This window comes from Phacochoerus africanus, chromosome 15 (assembly GCF_016906955.1).
Source record: "Phacochoerus africanus isolate WHEZ1 chromosome 15, ROS_Pafr_v1, whole genome shotgun sequence".
Classification (NCBI taxonomy): Eukaryota; Metazoa; Chordata; class Mammalia; order Artiodactyla; family Suidae; genus Phacochoerus; species Phacochoerus africanus.
Window position 1 is genome coordinate 121,579,795 of NC_062558.1, and position 20,483 is coordinate 121,600,277.

Sequence of the window (20,483 nt, forward strand, 5' to 3'; positions counted from 1 at the left end):
AATTGCTCATGCTTTTAGAATATTGGGTGGATGATTAAGTTGGCCTGCTTAAAAACAACCTTTTGTGTGTGTGTATCTTTGTATGTAGATGTTCAGGTTTGGGGTTTTTGTTTATTTTTTGTTAATATCATGGCTATTTGGATTTTTAAAAGGCACGTGTGAAGCCACACCATGCCCCTACAGTTCTGTAGCAGGTTTGGGAGGCAGGTGACCAAGAGGTCTTACTCTGAACCCAAGAAGGGCCAGGGTCCTTTTCTGGGTTTGCACTTCCTCATCTGATACTTTGAGCAAGTCAGAGCTCTGAGGACTCATCCAACCCAACTGTTTTCCGAGAAAAATGGAGGCCAAGAAGTGGCCCTCAACCTGGTGGAGGCCAGGTAGAGGGGAGGCTTCAGTCCTGTCATCAGGAGGTTGGCTGATTGAACCCCAGGGTTAGGCAGCTTTGCACACCAATCTGGACCAGGGCAACCTTGTCCTCCACCCCCCCAATCCCAGGGGAGTCTCCTGCTTCCTGAGTGTAGCTAACTTCCAGGAGGAGGAAACGGGGCTGAGCCAAACCAGCCCGTTCATCCCAGCTCCCAGGAGCAGAATGAGCACAGGGCCAGGACTGCGCTTAAGGAGAATCCCTCCCAGAAGCCAGGGGGAGGAAGAGCTTGCTCTGGACCACTCCATGCGTGTGCATGCTTGTGAAGAGTGTGTGGCCAGGTGGAGTTGTGTGCAGTGTGTCTATTGCAGAGATGGTGGATCTGTGTATGGGGGCTGCGGGAGGTACAGTTTCTATAACAGCTGCTCTGCTGTCTCACAGATACGGCCCAGAAAGGCCACGATCTCGAAGTCCAGTGAGCCGGTCACTGTCCCCGAGGTCCCACACTCCGAGCTTCACCTCCTGCAGTTCTTCCCACAGCCCCCCGGGCCCCTCCCGGGCTGACTGGGGCAACGGCCGGGACTCGTGGGAGCACTCTCCCTACGCCAGGAGGGAGGAGGAACGAGGCCCGGCGCCTTGGAGGGAGAACGGGGAGGACAAGAGGGACAGGACAGACATGTGGGCGCATGACCGCAAACACTACCCCCGGCAAGTGGACAAAACTGAGTTAGACGAGCGCCTGGAAGGAGGGAGGGGCTATCGAGAAAAACACCCAAGGTCTGGGTCCCCCAGCTCGCTCCACTCTGTGTCGGGCTACAAAAGCCGAGAGGATGGCTACTACCGGAAGGAGCCCAAGGGCAAATCAGACAAGTATCTAAAGCAGCAGCAGGAAGCCCCTGGGAGGTCCAGGAGGAAAGACGAGGCCAGGCTGCGGGATGGCAGACACCCCTACCCCGACGACTCGGGCAGGGAGGATGGGCTGGAGGCCAAGGGCACCAAGTCTAAGCAGAGTGAGAAAAACAGAACCAAGAGACCTGACAGAGACCAGGAGGGAGCTGACGACAGAAAAGAGAGCAGGATGGCGGAGAGTGAGGTAAGGATGCAAGCCCTCCCCCCAGGTAAGGAGAGGCAGGTCCCACGGGAGAATACCATAAACGTGATGAACATTTATAGAATGAATGAACTGCTTCCTGAGTGTTTACTCTGTGCCCAGCACTGTGCTAAATAGACATGTTCTCTCATGTCATTTAATCCTCATAGCAACCCTATGAGGTAATACTAGTAGTAATTCTGTCCTTACTATAGATGAGGAAGCTGAGGCCCAGAGAGCTTAAGTTAGTTGCCCAAGGACACACAGGAAATGGCAGAGCTGTAGGTATACCTAGGTGATCTGGCTCCAAACCCCACAGTACCCTGCTGCCTTTACTAGAAGTTGGGCAGGGACATGATGCAAAGGCCCTCTCTGGGCCTGTTTGTCCAGGGCGGAGTGGCTCTGAGGGAGGTGTTTGCACCCCCAAACTCTGCCAGGGCAGATATGACCTTTGGTCTGCTCCGTCCTCTCTCCTGCCAAAAGCTTCACCAATCCTCGGGATTTGAGGAGAGATGGGAAAGGAGAAGCAGCACCACCCACTAAATCATACTGGGTGCCCAGGGCTTGGCGTGTTTCTCTAGATACTGTCCACAGTGTTTTCCTTCCACTGGAATAAAGATACTCAGCGGTTAGCTGGCTCCTTTCATCCAAGTGCCTCATCCACTTACAACCTGCTGCACGACTTCAGTTCACACAGTGGGTCCAAGGAGGACTCTGGGTACCAGGTTTATATTCTTGCTTGGCTCACACTTCCTTCTTGCCAGAGCTGCCTACCTATAAGTAGGAGTGGGATAGTGGAGATTGGCAGAGATGGTTGGGGGGTAACCTGCATAAAGCATCCAGTTTTTAGAATCCTATATGCATATCTTCTAGTCTGACCCAGGAGCTGATGACTGTGACTAAGTCCAAATGAGAATTCCAGGTCTCAGTTCCATGAACACTGAAGGGGCATGCTTTTGGCCACAACTTTATTCATGTATTGCCGATGAATGTGCCAGGCACAGGGGAGCCAAAGAACATATGTTGAGACCAAGGTCTAATGGTGGAAGCTGACCTGCAGAAATAATTTACATCCAGTGGGGTCCTTGCTGGAGTCAAATAGTGGATGGGCTGTTCTGTGGATAGTCAGCTGTGCACAGGAGAGGAGGAAAGCTGCATGGAAGAGGTGACATCCAAGCTGGGTGTTGAAAGAGGGGAAACGAGCAGTTCGGGAAGCAGCAGGGGCAAAAGTGAGGAAGGAAGACTTCTTTTAATTGAGGTAGAGTTGATTTACAATATTATGTTTCAAGTTTACAACGTAGTGATTTGATATTTTATAGATTATGCTCCATTTATGCTGGCTGTATTCCCTGGGCTGTACAGTATATCTTTGTTATTTATTTTGCACATAGTAGTGTACACCTCTTAATCCCTTACCCCAATCTTGTTCCTCCCACTTTCTCATTCCCCACTCGTAACTACTAGTTTGTTCTCCACATCTGTGAATCTGTTTCTGCGTTGTTATATTCATTCATTTTATTTTTTAGATTTCATGTCTAAGTGATAACATAACAGTACTTGTCTTCGTCTGAGTCTATCTATATTGTTGCAAATGTCAGAATGTCATTCCTTTTTCTTTTCTTTCTTCCTTTTTTTTCTGCTTTTTAGGGCCACACCTGCAGCATATGGAGGTTCCCAGGATAAGGGTCGAATCAGAGCTATAGCCACTGGCCTATGCCACAGCCATAGCAATGCAGGATCTGAGCTGCATCTGCAACCTACACCACAGCTCACAGCAACACATTATCCTTAACCCACTGAGCAGGGCCAGGGATTGAACCTGAATCCTCATTGATGCTAGTCAGATTCGTTAACTGCTGAGCCACAACAGGAACTCCTGTCATTCTTTTTCGTGGCTGAGTAGTATTCCATTGTCTATATACATATACCACATCTTCTTTAAGGGAAGACTGTTATGAAGAACCTGGAGATAACTCAATGTGGCGGTGTCTCTAGGGCATGTTAAAGGGTAATGTTTTTAAAAAGTAAAATCATGGCTCCTGTGCAAACATAAAATGAATATATGACACACCAGGCACCTTCCACCACAGGGCCTTTGCATATATTCCCTTGCTTAGGAGCCTTCCCCGCTGAAATCCACATGGCTCCCTCCTCACCTCCTCTGTCTTTACTTATTGACACATTCTCCAAAGTTTATTCCTGGCCACCACATATAATCACAACATCCTGGGAGTTCTCACTGTGGCTCAGTAGGTTAAGAATCCAATTGCAGTGGCTCAGACAGTCCCCAGCCCAGCACAGTGGGTTAAAGGATCTGGCGTTGCTGTAGCTGCGGCTCAGATTCAGTCCCTGGCCTGGGAACTAGCATGTGCTGTGGGTGTGGCCATTAAAAAAAAAAATCACAACATCCCAACCTACTTCTCTTCTTTCCCTGCTTTCCTTTTTTTCAGTGGCACCTACCTCCTTCTAACCTATCCCCTAATGTCTGTCTTTATTTTATTTAGAATTTAACTCCTTCCCAGCCCTCCCCCACATCACCTCCACAGAGGCCCAAATTTTTGTCTGTTGTGCTCACTGCCATGACCCTAGTTCCTAGACTAGGGCTTGGCACAGAGTGAGCATGCAATAAGTGTTTGTGGAAGGAATGAATAACTGAACCCAGACTCTGGAGACAGAGGCCTGGCTTCTGAGAACCAGGTCACACCCTGGTCTTCTTAGCCTCAGTTTTCTTGTTTGTGAAATCGGTGTGATCACAAGGCCATTGTAAGACTTTAACAAGCTTGTGCTCATGGGAAACCCTGAGAGGTTCTGGAGAAAGTGCTGGTGCTGAGGAAGCCAGTGTGTGTGCTGCTCAGTGTGCGTGGATGGCCATGACCAGACCTAAGACCCAGCCTTGACCATGAGACCAGGGGAAGAAGAAGGTCAGGTCGATGAATGGGGAGACCAAGGGAAAGAAATGTTCTCCCACTTTCCTGGAAGGGGCATCAAGGTTTACAGACCCAGGTGACTAGAGCAGGGAAGCCAAGTAGGTGACCCAGACCAGAGAGCATGAGTGAAGTCAAGGTGGAAAGCTGGGACAGTGGCAGACCGAGGAGGAGGTGCCTGTCTTTCAGGGCAGCCACTACTCAGCTCTGTTCTGTGGCTGCCATTCAGGCGCCATGTCCTGTGCTGTCAGATCTCCCGTTTCTAAGAGCAAGACCGAAGCCCAGATGTATCTGTATGAAATTGCCCACGTTTTAGAAACTGTATAGACCAAAACATGTCTGTGGGCCAGATGGAGCCCCAGGGGTCTCCAGAATGCAGCCCCCAGTATAAACCATCCATAGGAGAGAGAAATAGAAAAACCACTTAGGCTCAGTTCAAAGCCCAGACAGAGACCCAAGCACACTGGGAGGCAGGTGGGTACTTGTTATTCACTGTACTCCCTCCTACCAGCCTCCATTCTCTCTCTCTCTCTCTCTTTTTTTTTTGGCTGCCCCACGGCATATGGTGTTCCTGGGCCAGGGATCAGAAATGAGCCACACCCAAGACCTAAGCCACAGTTCTGGCAACACCGGACCCTTAGCCCACTGTACTAGGCCAGGGATTGAACCTGCGTACTGCTCCAAGACACCTCTGATCCTGTTGTGCCACTGCAGAAACTCCCAGTCTCCATTCTTGAATTGACAGGTGTTTGTAGAGCACCTAACACTGGAGTTCCAGTCGTGAGTCAAAGCTGAAATGACCCCTGAGCTCATGGAGCTCATGGTCTAATGAAAAACATACTAATCAAATAATTCCTTAAATGAGTAGACGAGTGTGAGTGTTAAGTGCTAAGGAGATGGAGGTATATAGTGCTGTTAGTGCCGTAATGTATCAGAGGCTTCTCTGGGTAAGGATGTGGCTGTTGAGATTGAAGGAATGATGGGTATTTACTAGGTGAAAAGGAGGGAAAGCAGACAGTGGGAACATCATGTGCAAAGGCCCTGTGGCTGGAGGCCAGTGATGCTGGAGCAGAGAGGGACAGGATTAGAATGGTGGGAGGTGAGGCTGATTTATCAAGAGGGGCCACATCATGCAGGTTAAGGATTTTTGTCTTTATCATAAGTGGAAGGGGAAGCAAATGAAGTGTTGAAGCAAGAAGGTGCAGTGACGATATGGTCGTGTTTGCGTTTTGGAGTCATCATTTCTGATCGGCTGGGAGAGAATATACTTGGGAGAAGACTACAGAGTGTAGAAGGGGGAAACCAATTAGGAGGTGGTTTAGCAGTAACCCTGGCATGTGGGGGCAGCCCTGCTTGCCACAGTTGGGACCTCTTCCCAGTCCCTGAGCTGGTGGGGGGAGCTGGGTGTATTGAATGCAATTTGTCTGTTCCCCTTAAGCGGCTGTCTCTGGCAATGACCCCAGGCTTGAGGGGTGCACTGAAAGGCACTGCTCTGTTTCCTTTGCCTGCAGGGAGGAAGAGCAGGGGTCCGCCTGGCAGGGGGCTTCCGGCGAGGCCCAGCTGTCCCTTCCTCTCCCAGCTTGAACTGGAGGGAGTCTCTTTACTGTGTTGACCTGGGAGTATGGCTACAGGAACTGCCTGGGAAGGGGAAGGGTTATTTATTTTGACAAGGGCGGGTCATGGATAATTTATTCAGGAAGACAAAAATAAAGAAAAATGGTTCCCTGTTGGTAGAAGCTATGGGTTCTGAGCAGGCCTTTTGGAGCTGCTTTGAGCTTAGGTTAGCTCAGAAGGCTAGAGCAGAGCTTCCGCTCCAAACACTGGAAAGAATGCACACTGGAGGATTTGAACTGCCTTTCCCCTGTCCTGTAATAACTGGTTTAACCCATCAGCCCTGAGCTCCTGCCCTGGCTGGCTTCGTGTCAGCAAAGAGGGGTGTGTCCGGTCATAAGAAATCAGAGTGAGAGTGGTTTGCTTTGAGCCAGAAATGTGGAGAAACTGCAGCTTGCTTCCAAGAACGCCTGGGAATAGTCAGTGATTTGGTGGCCAGAGTTTACGTCACGGGAGAATATCCTCCTCAAACTTCTAAAATGGGGGTTAGCAAACTTTTTAGGCTATATAGGCCAAGAGGCAAAATTAAGGCTATTGTGTAGAACTTATATAATCATTAACATGCCACCACATAGAGATGTGAAAAGCATTGTTAGTTCACAGATTGCACGAAAAGAGGCAGTGGATCAGATTTGGCTTGAGGACTGTGGTTGGCTGGCCCGTGTTTTAAAGGCTGGTCAGAGACCCTCATTCTCAAACCAGACACCTGCTTTCAGTGTTCAGTTTCCCGGACATGAGCACTAAGGGTCTTAATTTGAGGGAGGGAATAGGAGGAAGGAAGAAGGGAAGGGATTGCTAGTTTGGATCAAGGGCAGAGATAAGGCAAAAGAGAGACACTGGGTGACAACGCCCTTCCTACACATCAGTGGCCTGGATGTGATTTTTCTTTTTTATGACCAAGAGGGATCTACTGGGGAGGTGTCACCTTGATGGTTTTTAACCTGCCAGGGTCAGTTCCTGCTTGGCCCCTTTACTTGCCTTTCCTGTCTACAGGTTTCACAGCTGTGAAAAGTACCCAGTTTGCTGGGGATTTCTGTCTCCCTAAAGCCTTCAGGCCAGCTGTGAAAACATTTCTGTGCCTCCATTTGTCTGTGTGACCTTGAGCAAGTTATTTAACCTCCTAGAGCCTCAGTTTCCCCATCTGTGTAATGCAGATGATAACAGCACCTGCCTCCTCTGGGTTTTGTGAGGATGAAGGAAGTGATGGGTGTGAAAAGCAACCAACAGTGTTAGCTGTGCTCAGTAGCATTCTTTTCCCCTTGGTGTGCCCTCTTTTCTCTGCCACTGCTCACTGGTGATTGGTTTGTTCTGTTCTTTTGCTAAGGCTGGAAAAGAGGAACAGGACAGCATGGAAGAGAGCCCCTCATCAGTGGGCAGGCAGGAGAAAGAAACAGAGTCCTCTGATGCAGAGAACACAAGGACAAGGAAGGTAAAATTTGTCCTAGGTGCTGGCAGTGTAGCCACATTGGCACAACAGCCATAAGGCTCCGAGTTACAGGCATCCCCGTGACTCGACCAGGTCCCCATCCTGCCTGGTTGCTGCGTGGAACATGTCTGAGATCCCACCAGCAGGTCCATGAATGAAGCCTGCACTTCCTGGAGGAGCGGCTTTGCCTGGACTCTTTACAGTCTTTATTGAGGAAATCTTTAGCACATTCCTGGGCTCTACCTCAGTCTCTAGTAACTTGGCTGTGCTCGTAAGAGAAAACATGTGCCCAAAAAAGACTCAGGCTTCAGAGCCAGGCTTCCCAAATAGGCAGGCCCCTTGGGAGGAGCTGGAGGAGGAAGGCGGGGGGGGGGGGGGGGGGCTTTGGGTACTCAGGCTGGGGCTCTGACCTCAGCAGGCCCAGACCCTGGGATTAAGAAAACGTCTCCTGGGCTCATAAAGATTATTTTACTTGATTAAAATGAAAAAACCCAGTTACAAAGCTGGGGCTGCCACAGCAAAAAGAAATGTTCTTGGAACGTGGCCAGCTTCGTGCCTTTCCGGTCAGGAGGGGCGGAGAGATGAGTATCGCTGGCAGGGAACTGATCTCTTAAATCTGGCTGCTGGGTCCCTGGGCTGCTGGGGACATGAGGGGAAAGTTTTGGGAGGGGCCAAGTGTGAGCCATGGCCACAGAGGGTTGTGCCCTTGCTGAGAGAGGGTGTTTGGGGAATTCTTAGGGATTTTGCTGCAGTTACATGTAGTGATGCCCTACAGGCAGGGCAATAGCTCCAGCAAGTTGATGTAAATGGATTTCATCACTTAATCTTTCACTCATTCAAAAACTATTTATTGAGCACCTATTATGTACCGGGAGTAGAAATTTTTTGTGCCACTTAGAGGATTACACATTAAGAGCCAGATCTTGTGCTGCTTTGAGCCTCATCCTAGGGATGAATCAGTGATGAGAGACTTGAATGGTTTACAGCTCCTAATTAATTGATAAATGTTCCCAGGTAGGAATAAGATGGCTGAGCACCTTTCTGGGTTAAGGGGGTCCTCTGGTCAAGGTTTGCGCCCTCTTCTGCTTAAACACCAAGATCTACTCCTCGGCCTCCCTCTGACCTCCATTCTGCATCTTCATTCAGGAGCAAGACTCAGAGAGCGGAAGTGAGGCAGAGGGGGAGAGCTGGTACCCCACAAACATGGAGGAGCTGGTGACGGTGGACGAGGTCGGGGAGGAAGAAGATTTTATCATGGAACCGGACATCCCAGAACTGGAAGAAATTGTACCCATTGACCAGAAGGACAAAATCTGTCCAGAAATTTGTCCCTGTGTGACAACCACCTTAGACTTGGACTTAGCCCAAGATTTCACCAAGGAGGGGGTCAAGACCATAGGTAACGGGGCTGCGGAAATCAGCCTCAAGTCGCCCAAAGAACCACCTTCTGCTTCCACGAGCTGCCCCAGTGACATGGACGTGGAAATGCCTGGCCTAAATCTGGATGCTGAGCGGAAGCCAGCTGAATGTGAGACAGGCCTCTCACTGGAGGGTTCAGGTTGCTACGAGCAGCAGGCAAAGGGAGCAGAGAGTTCAGATGTTTGTCTGGCCCCTACACTCGAGCAAATGTCTTCCCCCAAGCCAGCAGAGGAGAGGGCCTGGCAGCCTGGCCCGTTTCTCGATGATGGCAAGGTCGGGGGGACCCCCGAAGACGGGGCTGCTGAAGGCAGCCCCCTGGAGGAGAAAGCCAGCACCCCCACCGAAACTGACCTCCAAAGCCAGGCTTGCCAAGGAGTGTCGACCCAGGGTAACTACCTCCCTTTCCTCCTGTGCGGTTGGGTTGATGGGACCACTGCTTCCCTGGAGTGGTGTGTGGGCACGCGCAGGCCAGAACCAACAGAAGGCAAGTGCCGCTGGTGCAGAAGGCAAGCCGAAAAGCCTGGTTAAAATTGTTAGTGCTTTTCGGTAATTGGTGTAAAGGAAGTCGGATAGGAAGCCCAGGTTTTCTGAGAAGCAAACTCAGGACGGACTTCTCTGAATTTATGGAAGCACAGACGGCCTCTAATGACCAAAATTAGCAAACGTTTGGAGTTATCGAAGGAGCTTTGGATCCTAGGGATCAGCAAGCTGCTTCTCTTGCCTGCACGACAGAGGACCACCCAGGCGGTTATTTCTGTGAGGCCTGAGTGAGGGGGTGGGAGTGGGGGAGGCCAGGAAAGGAACAGGCAGAGGGAAGAATGAGGGGCTCACCAAGGGGTCTAGCCTGTGCCCCTTCTCACCACCTCCGACCCACTTTTCTCCAGGGTCTAACGGCGAAATAAGACTTGCCCTGGGATTTACTCCATCTGCACCAGAGGTGATGTTGTGTCTGTGCCCGGCACTATGACATCATGAAAGACAGAGTTTAAAATAGGCCAAGCCCTGTCTTCTCTGCCAAGTGGAAACTAAGATCCATCAAGGGCCATGGGGGAGGGGGTGGTGGAGTAGCTCTCAATGTCCTCCCAATGGAAATAACTAAAAATTCATTTTGCAGAGGGTCTGCAGCATTCCAGAGTTTGAAGTAAGGGAGGTAAGGGTGGAGGGCAGAAAAGATAGAGAAAGGCTTAAAAATAAACAATTCAACCTAGTGCTCTATGGTTGGCACGAGCTAGGAGGTGAGTCGGAGGCTCGGGCTTCTCGCCATGGCAGGCTGACCTGAGCTGTTTTTCACCTGCCTGCGTGGATCTGAGTCTCCATGGAAACTCTGCCACAGGCTGCCTCCTTGTTGCTAGAGAAACGCCAAGCCTGGGCTGTGTCTATAGAAGGCAGGAATAAGGGAGGAGCGAAGAGCTGTTCACCTTGCTCTCATCAAACCCCTTGTATTTTGCAGTATAGGTCTCGACATGCACTGGTGTGAATAGCTTATTGGCTTACCCAATGTTTGGAGTTCATATTTAATAACACTGCTCAACAGGCTTGGGGTGAGAATGGCCCTGCCTTCTGTGCCCGCCTCAGTGCCCCTGTGGACGTCAGCACAATTTTTGCACTTCAGTAATTCTTCTGCCTGCAGACATGGACTGATACTGAATCAGGGACATGGGAGTGGATCATCCCAAAGGAAGGCATTGGCAGCCCGCCCCTACCCCCTGCAAAGATCTGCTGAGTTTTCTTGGGGGCAGGGGCGTTCTTTTGGCAGCAGAAAAAGCTTTTCATTCTAGCACTTTGGTTCTAGTCAGCAGCCTTCCCCCTCGTCTCATGGTATTAACCAGCCCCCTGGGACCATTCCTATCACACAGTATAAGGAATAGAACTGCCGGGACTTGCTGGGGCATGTCGTGCTTCCTAAGTTCTTTGCTTTGGCTCACATTTTGCAGAAAACTCCAGGTACGTGGAAATGAAATCACTGGATGCGAGGTCACCGGAATACACTGAAGTGGAGCTGAAACAGCCCCTTTCTTTGCCTTCCTGGGAACCAGAGGATGTCTTCAGTGAACTTAGCATTCCTCTAGGTGGGTGGAACACACAGTCTTCCTCGAGAAGTTGGCTCCAGGAAACGATAATTCCGTAATAACATCTCAGGGCTGGAGAGGGCTTTTTGTCAGCTTGTTGTTGTTTTTCATGTCTGAGGCAGCCACCTAGATTTGTGTGCTACTTTCGAGTTTCTTGCCGTTTCAGTCTCCCATAGTCGACCAGATATCATACTCCACGGGGCCCGACTTTGGATGGCACTGCCCTGGGAGCCAGAGCAGACTTATTCCTGACCACACAGCCCTTATTCTGCCAGGGAAGCAGAGGCCCAGGGGCCACCACAAAGTCAACAGAAATGAACCACTTCTGCTAACCTCCTTGCCCCAGCCCTTCCCAAAACAACGCTGCAGTTTTTCTCTTTGAGGGACCAGCTTCTCGGAGGTAATGATACTGCATAGACTGAGTTTGGGACAGACTCTGTATAGTTGATAGAGGAGCGCTGAGCAGAGACCTGGGCCCCTGTCCTCTCCGTGCTGGGGAACTGCGTGTTCTCAGACAAGTCATACTCAGGATTTTTTTTTTTTTTTCCCAGTCACTCAGAGTCCTTCATTAACAAGTTGATGAGCCCCAGAGGGGCTAGTCATCATGGAGGCTCACCCTTTCCATGAAGTTTCTTATTTTTTTTTATCATCTGCTTTTAAAATTTTCTTCCTGTTTCTGTCCTCCAAGTATGCCATTTTTTGTAGAGTCAGAATCGAAAAGCAAACTTCCTTTTTTTTTTTTTTTTTTCTCGAAAGGAATGAGCTTGCCGCGTGGCATCCAGCATGCCCCGGGACAAAAACTAAAAAAAGGAAGTACGTACTGACCTTAGAATGAACTTAGGTGAGCAAGAAAACCCTGGGTTTTTAAACCCTGCAAAACAGTTGTGAAGGCTGCCTTTCAGGAAAAAGGTGCCAGGCGGTTCGTTTGTGCATGCGTTGTTCATGCATTCAGTCAGCAACCCTTCCCAGAGAACATGGCTGTGTGAGGCATTTATGAGGTGGGAGGGGATTGAGAAATGGAACACAAGTCCTTGGCGGCCAAGAATTTAGAATCTGTACAACACACACAAGCAAAAGTGAAGAGTAAATTCTGCTACCTTGTCATTCCTGCCTTTTTTTTTTTTATAACAAAAAATGTGGACAATTATTATAACAAATCTTTAAATCCGTATAAAGTAAATATTAAATGTTGCATCTCTTCCCCACGCAGAGATAGGCCCTGTTATACCCACGGATAGTTTTTCTGCCACAAAAACAGGATCACACTATATACATTCTGTGCAATTTGCTTTTATAACTTGACAGTGGGTCTTAGAGATCTCTTCACATCAGTGCATAGAGAATGCAGTCTTCTTAGCCACTGCAAATATGCCATCCTAAAAGCTTTACCCTACATTACTGATTCATTTCTGGTGGATATTTAAGATGTCTCCAGGTTTTTTGTTTTTTTTTTCATTATTAAAATGCCATATTGTTTCAGTCGTAGCTTGTTTTCAGGTTTTTTTTTAATTATTGAAATTCTATCATTTAGGGGGTTTTCAGTTTTTTTCTTCATTATTAAAATGCTATCGTTGGAAGTTTCTGTGTGGCAGAGTAGGTTAAGGACCTGGTGCTGCCACAGCTGTGGAGCATGTGGCTTGGGTTCAATCCCTGGCTGGGGAACTTCCATATGCTGTGGGTATGGCCTCTCCAAAAATGCTACTATAGTTAAGCTTTCGCTTTTGTCACTTACCACACAGGCACCATTGCTAGTGTTTATTTCATTTAACTCTCTCAAAACACCTGTGAGGTAGGTAATATTTTTTTATTCCTATTTTACAGATAAGAAATCCGAGAGGCAGGGTTACAAAGCTAATGAACAGCCTAGACTAGAGTCAGGGTTCAAACTCTAGCAGTTTGACTCCTGATGCCACACTGCCTCTGTGTTCTGCCACCTGCCTTCCAAACATACTGTCACCGTTTGTGTGTGAGCCAGTGTTTCTATAGGACAGCGTCCTAGCCCTGGGCCGGGGGGGTGGGGGGTGGTATATATTTACATTTCAAATTTTCATAATTGCCACTAAATTGCTCTCCAAAAAGATGATATCAGTTTTCATTGCTACCTCACATGAAACTACTCATTCTCCACATCCTTGCCAACATGGGGTTTTATCAGTTTTTAATAATCTTCACCAACCTGTTAGGAGGAAAATGGTAGCTCATTTTATTTTATTTTTTTAAATGGCTCTATTGAGGTGTAACTGATATTAATGAAATGCACGTATTTATTTGGGGTTTGGGGGGAGGTTTTTTTGGCTGCACCCACAGCATGCGGAAGTTCCTGGGCCAGCAATGGAACCCATGCCACAGCAGCAGTTCGAGCCACTGCAGTGATGCTGGATCCTTAACTCACTGAGCCACACGGGAACTCCTGAAGTGCGCATATCTGAAGTGCACAGTTTGATCAATTTCGACATGTGTACACACCTGTGAGACCAGCACCGCAATCAAGGTAGTGAACATAGTCACGCTCCTCCCCCGATATTTCTTGACACGCCTTTGTCATCCCTCTCTCCCAACCTCACTCCCCAGGTAACCAGCCCTCCTCCCTGTTGCTAAATATTAGTTTACATTCTAGAATTTTATACCAAGGGAATCATTCAGTATGCACTTTTGTTGCCTGGCTTCTTTGACTCACCATAATTATTTTGAGATTCATCTAAATTGTTGGGTGTATGGATAGTTGGTTTCTATTCATTGTTGAGGAGTATTGCATTGTGGTTATGGATAGATCACATTTTGTTTATTCATTCAGCTGTTAATGGGCATTTGGGTTGTTTCTGGTTTGGGGCTATGACAGATTGTACTTTTATGCCTGATTATAGTCTCTGAATAGCTTTGGGACCCATTGTCTTATTGATTTCAGTGAGCAGCAGGGGGTTCGGTGCTATTTTCTGCATCTGGCAGGTGACGAAACTGAAGCCCAGAGACCTATTACCCAAGGTCACACAGCAAGCTCAGGTCAGAACTCAAGATTCCTAATCTGAGACCACCCTGCCCTCCTGTTCCTCCAGTTCAGGCAGCATGGTATAGGAAAGGCGATTTTCATGCAGTGGCTAAGAGCACAGACTGTGGAATCTGATATCCTGGGTTCAAATCCTAGCTGGCAGGCTGTTTATTTAACCTCTCTACCTAGCTTTCTTCATCTATAAATCAGGGAAGGTAGTAGATGCCTGCCATGTAGGGTTATTTTGAGGATTAGATGAACGAGTACTTGTAAGGTCTTAGTATCTTCCAGTAGGAGGTACTTAGCACGGGTTGTCTATTGTTATTACTCGTTTATGAAACAGTTACTGAGACCTACTGTGTTTTCTCACTGGGGCCGCATAACCCTTTCCCCTCCACAGCCTGTCACTACTGCAGAGACTTCTAGTGGACGGAGCTGGGGGAGTAACAACTCAGGCTTTGTCCCTCTGGAGAGCAGGGAGGTGGAAGGAGGAGGAAGGGAAGGAGAAGTCCTGCAGCTCAGGGACTGGGCCGGGCACAGGGGTGGGGAAGGGCACCCCCATGCATTTCAGGCCAGCTCTGGTGACCCCCGCCAGCGTGAGCCTACCAAGGCCTGCTCTTACCAGAAGCAAAGGGCATTGGCTGCAAAACGCAAGTTCCCCCTCCACCCATCCCAGGCTTTGCTAGGATGACGGAGTTATAATTACCCGTGCCAGGGGCTATTATTAGAAGGCAGTGCTGCTTTAATTATGGTACTTAATAGAGGCTGGAAAATGGGAGAACGAAGTTGCTCCAGAAGTCGCTGGGGCTGTGGCAGTTTTTTCTTGACATTGCCGCTTCCCCAGCTCTCAAGTCCCAGAGATGTCTCGAGGCGGCATTGGCAGCCTGGTGCCAGGGCAACAACTCCTGATTACTCAGGGTGAGTTCCTGGGCGTTGGAGCGCCTCCCACCACTTCTTCCTCCTCGCAGTCTCTGACCACCTGGTCCTGCCTGGGGCTGACCAGCCCCCCAGAGGCCTGCTGGGCAGGAAAGAATTGCTGCCCAAACCTGGAGTCTGGGCTCTCCAGGCAGCCCTGGTGAAAGACTGGAGGGCAACAAGGCCTTTATGGAGAAAGGTTTTAACACGTGTCTAGAAACTACTATTTCTTGAGCACCAGGCAAAATGCTAGGTGCTTCCCCCAACACCATTTGTGATGCTATTATTCCTATTTCACACACGAAGTAACTGATCTCAGAGAGGTTAAATAAGTAATAACTCCTAAGGGGATTCCTGTTGTGCCTCCTCTTGTCTTTTGTGGGCCTTGGCTCCAGTAGAGCAGCAGCAATGGGGAGAACTATTTTGTAAGGACAGAGAACGAAGGCAGGCCTTGCTTAATGCTCTTTTTTCAGCCACATCCAGGAGTCAGGGCCTGCTGTGAGCTGGAGGGGCAGACTGGCCACCCACAGGCAAAGCCAGGAGCTTTCCCATCCTTTGCAGTGAGGGTGGGAGGACGAGGGAGACACTCTCCCCCCCCCGCCCCCCGCCCAGGGCAGCCAGGTCTGAGTGACAGCCTCACACAAGAGACTGCCGAGGGCACCGCAGCGGGCTTGCTGCGTGGCAGTTGGAACTGGCTGATGCCCAGGCCCCAGACCACAGAGGAGCAGTGAGTCAAGGCAGGCCTCCCTGGCTCCCTCCTCCCTGCACGCCTGCCCCTCCACACTGATAAGTGGCCTTTTGGAAGAGGAGAAAAAAAAAGTTGTAATTACAAGTCTAAGCTGCTTCTCTATGACAGGGTCTCCCATGCACTTAGCTCTGTCTCGCAGGAGGCGGGGGAGGAGGCAAGGAAGGAAGGCCTCGACTAGTCGCACACAGTGCTTTGGCGGAAACCAGGGCTGTCTCCCTCTCTGCAAGAAGCTGCTCTGGCCCTGATGTCCAGATCCCAGCCCCTCTCCTCCCTTCCAGTCAATGGGGCCAGCTCTCCCACCATCTCCCATCCCAGCAAAACTAACCAGATGGGCAGCAGCAAAGCCCCACTGAAGTGTGTCAGGGCTTATAGCCCCTGTCTGAAGGCAGGATCTGGCCGTTCCTAGTGGCCACCCCCTCTCTTTCATTTCCACAGTGGGTCCTGCTGTCATGGCCCTCGAACTATGCTCTTTAGCTGATGCTTCACAATCAGGTCCTGAGGAAGCTGAGTCCCAGGAGGGGTTCAGCTGACTTTCCGCAGGCTACACAGATTCTTAGCATCTGGTCTGTGCCTTTTCAGACCTGGAGTCTTTCCACTCTGCTGTGTCTTCAGAAGGAGACCCGTGACCTCCCAACAACACCCGGAATAGCTACTGTTCCCCTCTGAAGATGAATCCTTTGGACACTGACACTGTCACTTCTCTGGCTGTTGGGCCACTGTTTCCTTTCCTCAGAATCAAAAGACCTCTCAGAGTCCTGGGACTATTATTTAGGGAATCACAAATGAAATGCTACTGATTTTAATGCTTCAGATGTAAAGGCTGGAGAATGATGGGAAAATGTTTATGATAAGCCATCACATGAAAAAGGGAGGGGGCAGAATTTCACTTAGGGTATGATTAAAAGTTCTCCCTTCCCCACCCCTCCATGTAAAAGGCTCTACATATAGATGAGGGGAAGAAAATACTTTGACTTTTAAAATTTTCCGTAATGGACACGATGCTAAAATAAACACACAAAAATGTGTGCATTCTTCTAGAGACCCGCCCCCAGCAGCTGCACAGAGGGGTACTTTGCGGAAAAACAAAATCCACCCAGTAAGATCTAAGAAACCTCTTTCCTCCTTCTTTCCCTGGAGACAGGCTAATCATAATAGAGCCGGGACCTACTCCTCAAAGGCAATTGCAGAGCCTGAAATTGCTAAGCGCCCCATCACACCTCAGGGGGTACGCCCCTCCCATTCACAGCCCCCTGTGGATGAAACTGATGCTCTTTTCTTGGTACTTCTTTTGCCCTTGAGGAAACCGAGACCAGGAGAAGCTGGGTAATGGGCCAATGTCAACATCTGGCGAGGGCTGGTGTGCATTGCTCCATTTCCACCTGACCGCTATCTGGACCCCAGGGGCCTCCTTCCACCTTCCTGATTGCCTACCTGTCCATTCCCCATCCCTCTGCAGGCGTGGAGTTCGTGGTACCCAGGACTGGCTTTTACTGCAAGCTGTGTGGGCTGTTCTACACAAGCGAGGAGATGGCAAAGATGAGCCACTGTCGCAGTGCCGTCCACTATAGGAACCTACAGGTAACCATTGCTCTTCCTTGCCTAGCATCCTCGGAAGGGGATGAGGGGCTCCTCAGTCTCATTCTGTGAGTTTCTGTCTCCTTCCATCACATGGAAAACTCCTACTCTCAGACCTGACTCCACCAGGCAGCTCCTGCTCTCAGAGCATCTGTCTCCACCTTAGTACAAAACATTCTATTTGGGAGTTCCCGTTGTGACTCAGTGGTTAATGAATCCGACTAGGAACCATGAGGTTGCGAGTTCGATCCCTGCCCTTGCTCAGTGGGTTAAGGATCCGGTGTTGCTGTGAGCTGTGGTGTAGGTCGCAGACGCAGCTCTGATCCCTTGTTGCTGTGGCTGTGGTGTAGGCCAGCAGCTACAGCTCCAATTCGACCCCTAGCCTGGGAACCTCCATATGCCACGGGAGCCGCCCTAGAAAAGGCAAAAAAAAAAAAAAAAGACAAAACAAACAAACAAAAACAACACTCTGTTTGGGTAGTGTTTCTTTTGTTTGTTTGGTTTTCGGTTTGGTTTGGTATCTACCTGTCCATCTAGACTGAGTGACTCAAGTTGGTATTCACTTGGCACATAACGGGGCCTGACCCCTTTTCACAGGAACTGGATGCTCCCAATGTGGATGTTTGTTTTTTCTCCTGTGCGGTATCCATGTTTAATGGTATAAAACTCATTATTATGTTCTATTGAAATGTCTGTCCATATTGCAGCTATTTATTGCAGGTGTACCATGGACCAGACTCTAGGCACTGGGGAATACAACAACAACAAAAAAGCAGACAATAATCCCTGCCCTCATGGAGCTTCCATTCTAGCATATGAGATAAGCAATAAATAAGTACATTTTATAGTATATTAACAGGTGACATATAAAAAATATGCTACATATGTATTTCATACATCAGTTGCAAAACACACCTTTTTTATTTTGTTACTCAATAAATTTTATTACATTTATAATTGTACAACAATCATCACAACCACACCACTATTGTTTTGATATCAACAAGGAAAAAATGTTATAAATTAGGAAAACAGGAGTTCCCATTGTGGCATAGCAGAAACAAATCGGACTGGGAGCCATGAAGTTGAGGGTTCGATCCCTGGCCTCACTCAGTGGGTTAAGGATCCGGCCTTGCCGTGAGCTGTGGTGTAGGTCGCAGATGAGGCCTGGATCTGATGTTGCTGTGGCTGTGGTGTAGGCCAGCAGCTGTAGCTCCAGGTCGACCCCTAGCCTGGGAACCTCCATGTGCCACAGGTGCAGCCATAACAAAAAAAAAAAATTAAAAAAAAAAAAAGAAAACAGGGAGAATTCATCAACTGTATAATGCATCTCAATTTCAGAACTGTTATGTTAATGTGTGGAAAAACACTTTTTTTTTCTTTTTATGGCCACACTTGCAGCATATGGAAGTCCTGGGCCAGGGGCCCAATCAGAGCTGCAGCTGCCAGCCTACACCACAGCCACAGCAACAGCAGTTCTGAGCCACATCTATGACCTACTCTGAAGCTGTGGCGACGCCAGATCCTTAACCCACTGAGTAGGGGTCAAACCTGCATCCTCACAGAGACTACGTCAGGTCCTAAACCCACTGAGCCACAATGGGAACTCCATGAAAAATATTTCTTAAAATCAATGAGCTATAGTAGTGTATCCTGTAATATATGCCTAATATATAGCATATTAGAAAGTGATTTTTATAATCCACTTCTGAAGGAAATGTAATGTAATGTAATAGAAATCATGGTGGATCAGATGCCTGGGGTAAGTATATCAAGGCACCTCCTGTTTTGACTACGAGGACTCAGACTAGATTTTTGAGGCATAAGGCCTTGGCACTGGCAGACCCTTGGGGTAGCAGAGTGCCCTAATTCCAGATCAGACATTCCTGTCAGTTAAGTTGTTAAAGACCAATTGCTCTGGTGGTTCTTAACCAGGGGTATGAACTAGAATCTCCTAGACAGTGTTTTGAAAGCACATACATTACTTAGGCCAGGTGCTCACTAGAATTTGGGGGGAGGGACCTAGGAATATGTAAGTTGGGAAAGTTCTCCAAGTTATTTGAATATATACCCTTAGTTAAGAAAACTGATATGGGCCAGCTCAACTTGTTTTTTCATTGAGAAGACTGAGGCCCAGAGAAGCCAGGGATTTGTCCAAACCTTGGATTTGTTCAAGATTCTGCAGATGGTGAATTATCAGGCCTGGGAATGGGACCGGATTGCTTGATTCTTTATCACGGTCCTCTTTTCACCCTACTAACTGCAAACTCTTGCAAACTGAGACCCATGCCATGGCCTGAGTCACAGTCTGCAAGGGACTGTCATTGGCTATGGCCAAACTCAAATCATTTAAACCTCTTGAGTTCCCTCTGGAAAACAGCTCTCCTATGGCTGAGGAAGCCACAGGGCTGGGACCCCAGGCCCGGCCTTTCCTGGGGGTGAGCAGTGACCTGGCCAAGTCAAGGGTTCAGGTTGGACTCCACTGAGCCAGCTGAGAGCAGCTGTCTACCCTGAAGACACCACCATCCCCCACACGGTCAAGGTGAAACCTATGGAATGGTAGGGCTGGATGGGGTCTTGGAGATCATGTGGGCCTGATTTTCCCAAAACTTTGTCTTCATACCAGTTGGAGGCTTTTAAAAAATAGCTTCCTGGGAGTTCCCGTAGTGGTGCAGTGGTTAACGAATCCGACTAGGAACCATGAGGTTGCGGGTTCGGTCCCTGCCCTTGCTCAGTGGGTTGACGATCTGGCGTTGCCGTGAGCTGTGGTGTAGGTTGCAGACATGGCTCGGATCCTGCGTTGCTGTGGCTCTGGTGTAGGCTGGAGACTGCAGCTCTGATTTGCCCCCTAGCCTGGGAACCTCCATATGCCGTGGGAGCGGCCCAAGAAATAGCAAAAAGACAAAAAAAAAAGAAGAAAAGAAAAGAAAATCGCTTCCTGGACCTACCCTGTCCTTGCTTATTCATTCTCTCTAGAGTGGGACCTGAGAATCTGCATTTTACAAAGTCTCTCCAGGAGTTCCCATTTGTGGCACAGTGGGTTAAGAATCTAACACGGTGTCCATGAGGATGCGGGTTCAATCCCTGGGCTTGCTTACTTGGTTAAGGATCCACGAGCTGTGATGACATAGGTTGCAGATGCAGCTTGGATCCCATGTTGCCGTGGCTGTGGTGTAGGCTGCAGCTCTAGCTCCATCTCAACCCCTAGCCTGGGAACTTCCATATGCCACAGGTGTGGCCCTAAAAAGAAAAAATAAAGTCTATCCAGCAGATTCTGTTGCCTCGCCACGAGAACCTATAATCTCCAGGCATTCTCAGCTGGATTGTGTAGCGCCCCCCCCCCCCCCCCCGCCCCC

At 49.0% G+C, this 20,483-nt stretch overlaps 1 protein-coding gene across 3 annotated transcripts in view; it reads left to right on the forward strand.

The window, feature by feature from the left end:
- Positions 1 to 20,483, forward strand: part of RBM20 (RNA binding motif protein 20) — a 206,754-nt gene that overhangs the window by 181,173 nt on the left and 5,098 nt on the right. For all 3 annotated transcript variants that reach the window (XM_047760977.1, XM_047760979.1, XM_047760978.1), the window contains exons 9-13: positions 806 to 1,457; positions 7,314 to 7,418; positions 8,562 to 9,222; positions 10,769 to 10,903; positions 17,009 to 17,130. In XM_047760977.1, the coding sequence (XP_047616933.1) occupies positions 806 to 1,457; positions 7,314 to 7,418; positions 8,562 to 9,222; positions 10,769 to 10,903; positions 17,009 to 17,130 (1,675 nt within the window). The remainder of the gene's footprint in view (positions 1 to 805; positions 1,458 to 7,313; positions 7,419 to 8,561; positions 9,223 to 10,768; positions 10,904 to 17,008; positions 17,131 to 20,483) is intronic.